Source organism: Sitophilus oryzae, unplaced genomic scaffold, assembly GCF_002938485.1.
Source record: "Sitophilus oryzae breed Bouriz unplaced genomic scaffold, Soryzae_2.0 scaffold_1081_pilon_pilon, whole genome shotgun sequence".
NCBI classification, from domain to species: Eukaryota; Metazoa; Arthropoda; class Insecta; order Coleoptera; family Curculionidae; genus Sitophilus; species Sitophilus oryzae.
The window spans coordinates 481466-491485 of record NW_022145706.1 but is presented as its reverse complement, the minus strand read 5'-3'; the positions used below and the strand labels follow the sequence as shown (position 1 = coordinate 491485).

Below are 10020 nucleotides of genomic sequence, written 5' to 3'. Positions count from 1 at the left end.
GGCGAGTAAGTGCGCGTAGGATGCCTCGCGGCGAGAATCGCATCGAGATGCCCCACTATGTTTGTACGCTTAGACAGGCTTTAAGCCCTGTATACACATCACGTTTGGTAGTAAAACATTGTGTGTAGACGGATGTTTTACTTCAACTGATATAAGACGGAAAACCGTCAGAGTAGTGACGGGTTCATTCCGTTTTAAAAAAATTGTTTTTTATATACTGAAAAAAAATTAATAAAAAAGTTTAATAAAAATAATGGAAGCGACTTTTCTAATCTAATAATTCTAATATTTTTGCATTGTGTCGCAAAATAGTCTAGATATATTTAATGATACCAAACAATATTTTCAAAATTATCTGTGTTTACAAATGATATTTAAACGATAAATATAACTTTTTTCAGCAAAATGGCATGTTTTTCTTTTCAACTTTACTAAACACAACGTTTAAAACCGTAGGTGAAACTTTCATACCTTCAATAAATAAAACCCATTTTATTTTTCAAAATAATAAATATTTATTTTCTTTGACAGAAAACTTAACAAGTAAAAATTAGATACGACTTCTACACATTTAAAAACTGAAATATTTAATATTGCAAAACGAATTCCACATATTTATGTATATAGTAAAAAGGAGTATTATTTAATACTTTGTATTTTTGAAGAAAAATTATTTGTAAAATAGATGCATATTTAAGTAAAATATTTAAAAATTTGCGGAATAAATAAGGACATGTTTACATAAAAGAAAAAAGTTTTTATTGTCTTGCGTTTACGATATTCACAAATTCGGGCTTCAGCGAAGCACCACCGACCAAAAATCCATCAATATCCGGTTGGGAACCCAATTCTTGGCAGTTGGCGCCAGTTACCGAACCGCCATACTGAATTCGAATGGAATCTGCCACTTCTTTAGAGATGTTCTTGGCAAACCAATCACGGAGTGATTTATGCACTTCCTGAGCCTGTGCCGGAGTGGCGGTTTTACCGGTACCAATAGCCCATACTGGTTCGTAAGCGATTACAACGTTGGACCTACGAAAATATATACTGTTTAATTTATATAATTGAATGTCAAATGTCAACCAGTCTATTTTAGCCGTAAGTTTTGAAACACCGTGTATTGTATATTATGTAACTTAATATCACAGATTATAAACTTTGTTTTTTCTTTATTGTTTTTTGTGGTTCCAATTTTCGGAATCGGGCACTAGTTAGGTTCATAAAATAATAAATACAAGAAGAAGTGTCAAGTCAATGTTAAATTATGGAAACAGCGTGGCTGCCTGGGTAACTAATTTTCAGATATGGCGGCTGGGACATTTGACATGACATAGACATGACAATTTCAATTTTATGAAATTTATTTCCGTTTCCGGTTTTTAATGGCGGGCTGTTCAGGAGGTTTAAATCAGGGGTTAATATACTTTTACTCTTTCTAGTAGTAAATAATACAACAAAATTACTCAAAATATTTATTTGGAATTTAGAACAATGTAAATATGCAAATCAACACAATTAAAGAGCTATAAACCAATAAACTACTGTATCGATATCAAATATTTAAATAATATCAGAGATGCTGTGTTAAAGTGAATTAGTAAAGTAACAGTGCATTGACTTACAGAAACTTGAAGATAAATAAATGTTTTCACAGCTTCACGGGCATAAAACTAAATAACTGGAAGCAGGGAAAAAGGCAACCGGAACCCACACAAAACCTGGAATCAAAAAAAAATATGTAAAAAAATAAATATAGGTACATAAGACTTTTGTGAATTAAATCAAACAGGACTTGAATGAAAATAAAATGAATAAAAATATAATACATATACATCTAATACCTCATTTGTATTTTAAAATAATCTACATACATAGATTTATAGCATTATTGCTATGAAAATACATAATAGGTACCTATGTGATATGTAATTACGCATTTCTGTTCATCTTGTAGAAAATTAATGTAGGCTAATAATAGTTCAATAATCATAATTTACCTTGTATAACTTGCTTTCAATTGCTCAAAATCACAGATCAGTCTTTAAAGTAGAGATACGGAAAAATCCTTGGCAAAGAATATCCCAAGATCCTTGGGTTTAAAGCTAAAAAAATATAAAAACAGTTAATATATTACCTATTTTTACATATAATATGGCCCATACCTACTACACGCAGAAACGTCGATTTCATCATTTTCTTCATGTAATTAATATCATATATACTTTATTAAAGTGTTAACAAGGAACTTTATATCAAAAAACATCTTTGTACTTATAAATTTCAGCCGAAACATCAGAAACAAACTTCCAGTCAAATCTAAACGGCAAAAATTAAAATGGCGCCCGACCTTGCCAGAGGCCTCGGGCCTCGGGAGCTGACGCTGACACACAGACAAAAGACAAAAGAACAGGACGCTGACGTGCATAAAAATGTTCCGTAGCAGAAATTGACAGAAATCATATAGAAATATTCAGATTTTTGTCTAGGACAGTCTAGAAGGCCATGCTTTCTGCCTGGGTAGAACCGCGCCACAACTGTTTCCAATTTTCCGGTTTACTGTCACCCCCCTGGTTCTACCCAGGCAGAAAGCATGGCCTTCTAGACTGTCCTAGACAAAAATCTGAATATTTCTATATGATTTCTGTCAATTTCTGCTACGGAACATTTTTATGCACGTCAGCGTCCTGTTCTTTTGTCTTTTGTCTGTGTGTCAGCGTCAGCTCCCGAGGCCCGAGGCCTCTGGCAAGGTCGGGCGCCATTTTAATTTTTGCCGTTTAGATTTGACTGGAAGTTTGTTTCTGATGTTTCGGCTGAAATTTATAAGTACAAAGATGTTTTTTGATATAAAGTTCCTTGTTAACACTTTAATAAAGTATATATGATATTAATTACATGAAGAAAATGATGAAATCGACGTTTCTGCGTGTAGTAGGTATGGGCCATATTATATGTAAAAATAGGTAATATATTAACTGTTTTTATATTTTTTTAGCTTTAAACCCAAGGATCTTGGGATATTCTTTGCCAAGGATTTTTCCGTATCTCTACTTTAAAGACTGATCTGTGATTTTGAGCAATTGAAAGCAAGTTATACAAGGTAAATTATGATTATTGAACTATTATTAGCCTACATTAATTTTCTACAAGATGAACAGAAATGCGTAATTACATATCACATAGCTATTATGTATTTTCATAGCAATAATGCTATAAATCTATGTATGTAGATTATTTTTAAAATACAAATGAGGTATTAGATGTATATGTATCATATTTTTTATTCATTTTATTTTCATTCAAGTCCTGTTTGATTTTATTCACAAAAGTCTTATGTGCCTATATTTATGTTTTTTACATATTTTTTTTGATTTCAGGTTTTTGTGTGAGTTGCCTTTTTCCTGCTTCCAGTTATTTAGTTTTATGCCCGTGAAGCTGTGAAAACATTTATTTTCTTCAAGTCAATGCACTGTTGCTTTACTAATTCACTTTAACACAGCATCTCTGATATTATTTAAATATTTGATATTGATACAGTAGTTTATTGGATTATAGCTCTCTTAATTGTGTTGATTTGCATATTTACATTGTTCTAAATTAAATAAATATTTTTGAGTAATTTTGTTGTATTATTTACTACTAGAAAGAGTAAAAGTATATTAACCCTCATTTAAACATCCTGAACAGCCCGCCATTAAAAACCGGAAACGGAAATAAATTTCATAAAATTGAAATTGTCATGTCTATGTCATGTCAAATGTCCCAGCCGCCATATCTGAAAATTAGTTACCCAGGCAGCCACGCTGTTTCCATAATTTAACATTGACTTGACACTTCTTCTTGTATTTATTATTTTATGGGTAGAACTGCGCCACAACTGTTTCCAATTTTCCGGTTTACTGTCACTCCCCTGGTTAGGTTACTAGTTTGCGCACATAGCACGCCCACTTATGGCCTCTAAAATTGTGCACAGCGCCTGACCGGCACAGTTATTAGAGAGATATCGGAAAACCGAATAGCGTCATGCAGTCGTTACGCGTACCTTATTATGGTTACGATATGCGCGAGTCAATTTTTAACGCAACACCCGCTAATAACGTTACCGCCTAACGTAATTTGCGGATCAACTACACCAAGCGCTATTTCTAAATAACGTTTAAAAATTGCTTAAATGGGCATGTTCGGGTATTCGACAACCGGGGCCGGCCGGCGAGATCTTTTATTTTAGGTTATGTTTGAATTGTTTTGAATTATTACTTTAGTTTTATTAGGTAATTTGATATTTAAGTAGCTGGGATTAGTTTTAATTAAATAAATATGGTCCAAAATATGGATTCCACCTCTTCCTATATTAAAGAACCTATAAAGAGGCTTAGGTTTACAGCAGATGACGACTTAGCTCTTCTAAGAGAGTTTGTTGCTTGTTGCCCTAAATCCACTGGCAGACGTTGAACAATAAAGCACTGGAAATAAGCACTTTAGCCCTTTAGTTTTAAAATACCTTGTAAACAAAACAATTTCAAAGTTAGGTTAAAATGAGGTTAAATTTAAATGGCGGACGAGACGCGAACAGAATTCTTTCCGATCCGATAACTATAAATGAAGAGAGTTAATATCACCTCACGTAAAGGAAATAACACCTGGCCTTATTAACGTCCATACACGCCATTCGGTTTAGCGATATCTCTCTATTTCGCTGTTTATTGTTATTTTACAGGAGTTTATTTTTGCACACAGGAAATTTTACTCGTTTGCACATCGTCATAAAAAACAATTTTCGTACCACGAATTAGGGATAAGATTTTTATCTGTATACATATAGTATACCTAATCTGTGTTAATATGCTATATACTGACCAGTCTTTAATTTTATTGGCTATAGCTTGGGTCTGTCTAAACACAACGGCCTCAGTTTTACCCGCCTCGCGTTCATCCAAAGTCTCACCAATACAAGCTATCACTTTCAATCCGGAGCTGAGAGCAAACGCCACTTTATCCGCTACTAGTTCGTCGCTTTCTCCAAAAATTTGACGTCTTTCGGAATGTCCCAATATCACCCAGTTCACACCGATATCTTTCAGCATAGCTGGAGAGGTTTCACCAGTAAACGCTCCTTTTTCAGCTTTGTAACAGTTCTGAGCGGCAACATGAACGTTTGCTGGGCTATTTGACTGTACATAATCTAAATAAACAGCTGGAACACCAATAATGACCTCGGTATTCGAGTTCAAAGGTCCAGTTTTTAAGAAAGATAATATTTCATTTATTTGGCTTTTTGTGCCATTCATTTTCCAATTTCCCCCGACGACAAATTTTCTCCCCATTTTGCACTACAAATAAAGAAATTAATTAAACAAGATTAACTATAGAAAAATTTATGGTACTATTGAAGAGTAGTATAAAAAGAAGCCATATCGACGATTAAGAGGCTAGATAAAAATAGCAGAAGATTTTATTGGCAATGGTAAGATGTTCATGTTAACAAACATAACTAGACTAAGGTTTTTATACTAACTGGAGCTGACTGGGATTTTGCTGCGGCACATGATGTCATATTGAATTATATTATATTTTATTTTTATATAAAATATCTTTGATAAAACTCTTCAGGTGTATAAATGTAAACAAATTAGTATCAGAAAAGTCAATTTCATTATCTTTTGTTGCACCCATAAAATAATTAACTAGAAAGAAGTGTCAACGGTTGCACCTTGCACCTTTCATAATACCAGTAGATAAAAGGTAAAAAAATGTATACGAGGGGGTAAATAATATTGATATCGGAATACTTTTTAAAATTCGGTTTTCGATTTGGTGTTTCTCTGCAAAGTAATTGGGCTATATTGGGTGAACTAGAATTGCAATTACAAGAAAATAGTTTTGTGGACAAATGGGAACTCCATAAATTTTATACAATAATAACGTCTCGTGTTTTTTTAAACCAATCATGCAACCATCTTCTGATTTTTTACTTATTTATTCACACCCTTCATTCCTTGTCTGTTCATTGTAAGTTGGATTTTTTATATTGTACCTTTTTTTGCTTTTTAGTTCCATTGAATTTTTGGTAAATATACCTTTATATATAGCTATTGAGAAAAATAAACCGGAATTTATATAGCGGCTTATCATATTATGGTTGTAGGGAAGAATTGGAAATTGGAAATGCTGAAGAGTTATGATAGCCGGAAAGAATAATAAAGAAACGCCTATCTTAGGACCTAATGAATGTATTAATTGTATCCCTTCAAAAACCTCATACGAATATAATCATAAAATTGTGTTCAAAAAATTAATTTATCAACTCACCTGTTAAAATTTTTAGCTTATTCAACTGTTTATGTAAAACTTTTACTAAGTCAAATATGACCTTTAAAAAGGGCGCAAGGTGATTTAGCTCCGCCCATAAAGAAATTAGTTTTAAATAATTTTAACTCTAACGGCCGTATAGCCCTGGCAGCTCAGGCCAAGTACAACTTTTAACGTCTTATTTTTGCTGCCATGGCTAATCTGGACGGGGCCTACTTTGTTTACGTGGAATACGAACCGCGTCCTCGGCCATATCATAGTGCGTGGCTTACCGCTTACCGCCTTGGCGAGTGTCCAACAATTGGAACCATCCATGGCAGCTGAGGCCAAGAATAAAAGAGAAGAAGTACCTTTAACCCGATTTATCGTTCATGTTCATGGCAGAAAAAGTGGAAAAAGTTTATTTATCACAATTTATTTATTAAGGCAGGATATTTTTAAAAAACATTGCGTATCGTGATCAAAAATACGAATATTTTGCATTAATCTGAAAGTTTAGTCACAAATATAAGCACATTTTTATGCGTCGCTTCAGTTAAATAATTTTTAAAATGGATTCGGATATAAGGTAAACCTATAGATTATCATTATAATCTTTTAAATTGTTTTTGTTTATTTAGGTTTAATGATAATGACATGGGGTCTTCAAGTTCAGACGATGAGTATGATGAAAATGAAAAACGATTGCTAAAGAAATACAGGGGTGGTACACAGCAAGAGTCTGAAAGTGAAGTAAGTGTGTATCATCATACACGGAGGAATAAGAGGGTCCCTCTTATTCTTCCATGGTACCATATGGTTAAAAATAAATGATGTATAATATTTATGTCTGTATTACTACCAATTAGTACCATATTATATCTTACATTCTTGGGGAGTAATAAATGTTAGAAAATTTGTTATAGAATGAAGTGTTATCTGTTGGATCCAATGACTCTCATAGTGATTCTGATAATGAAAGCAATATTGCATTGAGTGATGTTGAAGGCCAAGAATCTGATGAATTACCCGATGTAAGAGCTTGGGGTAAAGAGAAGAGAAAATACTATGGAACAGACTATGTGGATCCCGATTATGGTGGTTTTAATGAAAAGGATGCTCAAGCAGCAGAAATCGAGGAGGAGGAAGCTAAGAACTTACAGAATCAGTTGGTGCAACAGTTAGATGACAATGATTTTTCATTAGACGTTATATTTAAAGTAAGTCTTAAGAAAGAAATTAAGTTAGTAACAGTATTGTTAATTTGTTTTATTTCAATTTAAGAAAAAGACAAAACAGGACGTTAAAGAGGAATTGGAAGAGGTAGTCAAAAGAGATTTGTCACTGTTATCAAACAAACAGAAAATTCAGCTTTTGCAAAAAGAGTCACCAGAGTTTTTTCAATTAATTGAAGATTTTAAAGGTTTTTTTTCAATACAATATATATATAGTCAAATAAAAAAATATATTTATTTTTAGTTAAGATGGAAATTGCAAAAAATATCTTAAAACCTGCTATAGACAGAATTAAGGATGAAAAACTTGCGAATGAAAGTACAGGTTTAGAAAAATTTGTTACAACTTATTATAATTTAATTCTGAAGTAAGTATGTTTATGATTATGATACTTGAGATTTTGACTGAATATTATGGTTTTAGTTATTCTACAAATATTTACATGTATCTTATTTTGAAAATCAATAAACAGTTAAATAATCATCCGATTATAAAAGCATTATATCAGTATCGACAGTTACTATCTCAAATGGAACCGGTTTTTGAGGAAATTATAAAACCACAAATCGATTTAATTGGAAGAAATTTAAAACAGGAGGTATGCTTCTTTATAACATATTTCATAAATATTTATTTATCGACTTATTGAACTATTACAGTCTGCTCAAAAACCTAAAGCAAAGAAAGTTTTAAAAATATTATCAAAGAATGTGTCAGTTGGTAAGAGTAAAACTAAAGTTAAATCTGACCAACCAAGGAAAAAGTTGAAAATTGATGAAGAAGCACTTCAGAAAAGTAAAAAAGTAACATTTGAAGAGCCAAAATCTGATGCTGATTTGGATCAGTCCACTAAAATGGATAATGATGAAGAAGAAAATGCAGAAGGAATTGAGGAAGCAGAAGGTATTCAATACTTTTGATTTATTTTATTTTTTTCCATTAGAATTTGGGAGGGGGGTTTGGTTTAGTTTATTATGCCTGACTCACTATTGCCAGACCCTATATAGTATTTTTGTTGTCACTTGGTACATGAATTAACTATCTCCATTAATTGTAGATGTTAGTAAGAGAGCCATTACTTATCAGATGGCTAAAAATAAGGGCCTCACACCTCACAGAAAAAAGGAACTTAGAAATCCACGTGTTAAACACAGACAAAAGTATAGAAAGGCTCTTATTCGAAGAAAAGGAGCTGTAAGTGAAAAAAAAAATGGTTTAAATAGAACTAGAATACTATTTTTTTTCTTTTTAGGTTCGCGAACCCAGAAGAGAACTTACCAGATATGCTGGAGAAGTATCTGGAATAAAAGCCTCTTTATCCAAGAGTATAAAAATCAAGTCTTAGATTTGTGGGCAAATGTGGGATTTAACAAAAACCCTGTATGTTATAAATAAATGTTTATATACAAAGGTGAAATTACATTTAAATTTAATTTATAGTACCTCTTAAGTTTATTTTCAATACATCATCCCCTATAAATAATATAAATAAATCTAACAAAGGCCTATTTTATAATAACAATATATTAATGTAATAATTAATGGCAAATAGTTAAAAACTCAATACAGCCGAGTTTAAAAAGTGGATATTTTTGAAAGTAATATCAACGTACGTGTTATCCTTTTCCAAAAATTAGAATTTTTTCACTTGGAAATTTATAGACATTGCGATAAAACCATTTTGTTTATTTTTGTCTATAATTGTTTCTAACAGTGTAAAGCCCCGTCAACATAATCCGTTTTCCCTGTCAATTTAGACGGATTAAAAAAGCTTTTATCAATCAATAGAATTGTGTTTAGTGAAGTTTAAAAGAAAAACAATATGGAATTTTATATACAGGGTGATCCGAACTGTATTCCGGAAACTTCGGCAGCATATTCTGCAGATAAAAATAAGTAAAAAAGTTCGTATAAAGGTATGTCCTAAAATGCTTAGGTTCGGAGATACAGGGTGTAGAAGTTTCATTTTTATTTCGATTTTTTCCAAATAATTTCTGAAGTAACGTAAATATTTGGATGAAAATTGGTGTCGAGGAGTTTTTTGACATGAGAAATTTGATTTTAATGTCAATAGCACTCCTACTAGTAGAGGGCGCCACCTACATATTTTTTAACTGGTTTGAAGAGTAATAACTTTTCGTCCGTACCTGTATAAAACATGTATTGACTATTTCCATTCTAAATATCTTAAGAACGGTTGCTCGTATCGATTTTTACTAAGAGATATTTTTTACGTAAAAAATCACAGAGATGTATATTTTTTCGCTAGGTAGTTTTATACAGGTACAGACAAAAAGTTATTACGCTTCAAAACATTTAAAACACCGTAGATGGCGAATGGCGCCCTCTACTAACTAGTAGGAGTCATATTGACATCAAAATCAAATTTCTCATATCAAAAAACTACCAGACACCAATTTTCATCCAAATATTGACGTTACTTCACAAATTATTTATAAAAAATCGAAATAAAAATGAAATTTCTACACCCTGTAT

The 10020-nt window shown here is 32.1% G+C and overlaps 2 protein-coding genes across 3 annotated transcripts; one reads left to right on the top strand and one right to left on the bottom strand.

The window, feature by feature from the left end:
• Window positions 1-490: 490 nt before the first annotated feature.
• On the bottom strand, window positions 491-6396 carry LOC115880443 (triosephosphate isomerase). Of its 2 annotated transcripts, none has more exons than XM_030897657.1 (3): window positions 6310-6396; window positions 4858-5330; window positions 491-1035 (listed from the first exon to the last, which is right to left on the bottom strand). In XM_030897657.1, exons 2-3 carry the CDS (start codon window positions 5322-5324, stop codon window positions 759-761), a joined length of 744 nt encoding a protein of 247 aa, XP_030753517.1. In that variant the 5' UTR covers window positions 5325-5330; window positions 6310-6396; the 3' UTR covers window positions 491-758. The 2 variants fall into 2 exon arrangements, with proteins under 2 accessions (XP_030753517.1, XP_030753511.1); XM_030897651.1 differs by lacking the exon at window positions 6310-6396 and adding an exon at window positions 5516-5626.
• Window positions 6397-6624: 228 nt separating this feature from the next.
• Window positions 6625-8966, top strand: LOC115880435 (something about silencing protein 10). The gene is made up of 9 exons (XM_030897641.1): window positions 6625-6877; window positions 6930-7041; window positions 7215-7508; window positions 7573-7711; window positions 7768-7891; window positions 7948-8122; window positions 8184-8427; window positions 8582-8718; window positions 8777-8966. The coding sequence occupies exons 1-9, from the start codon at window positions 6861-6863 to the stop codon at window positions 8867-8869; spliced, it is 1335 nt and encodes a 444-aa protein (XP_030753501.1). The 5' UTR covers window positions 6625-6860; the 3' UTR covers window positions 8870-8966.
• Window positions 8967-10020: the final 1054 nt, after the last annotated feature.

Coding starts and splice junctions, on each gene's coding strand:
- LOC115880435 (XM_030897641.1), top strand. Junction 7,042..7,214: donor AGCAAGAGTCTGAAAGTGAA/GTAAGTGTGTAT, acceptor AATTTGTTATAG/AATGAAGTGTTATCTGTTGG. Junction 7,892..7,947: donor TATTATAATTTAATTCTGAA/GTAAGTATGTTT, acceptor TTATGGTTTTAG/TTATTCTACAAATATTTACA.
- LOC115880443 (XM_030897651.1), bottom strand. CDS start 5,554: ATGACATCATGTGCCGCAGCAAAATCCCAGTCAGCTCCA. Junction 5,331..5,515: donor CAAAATCCCAGTCAGCTCCA/GTTAGTATAAAA, acceptor CTTTATTTGTAG/TGCAAAATGGGGAGAAAATT. Junction 1,036..4,857: donor GCCAATAAAATTAAAGACTG/GTCAGTATATAG, acceptor ATATTTTCGTAG/GTCCAACGTTGTAATCGCTT.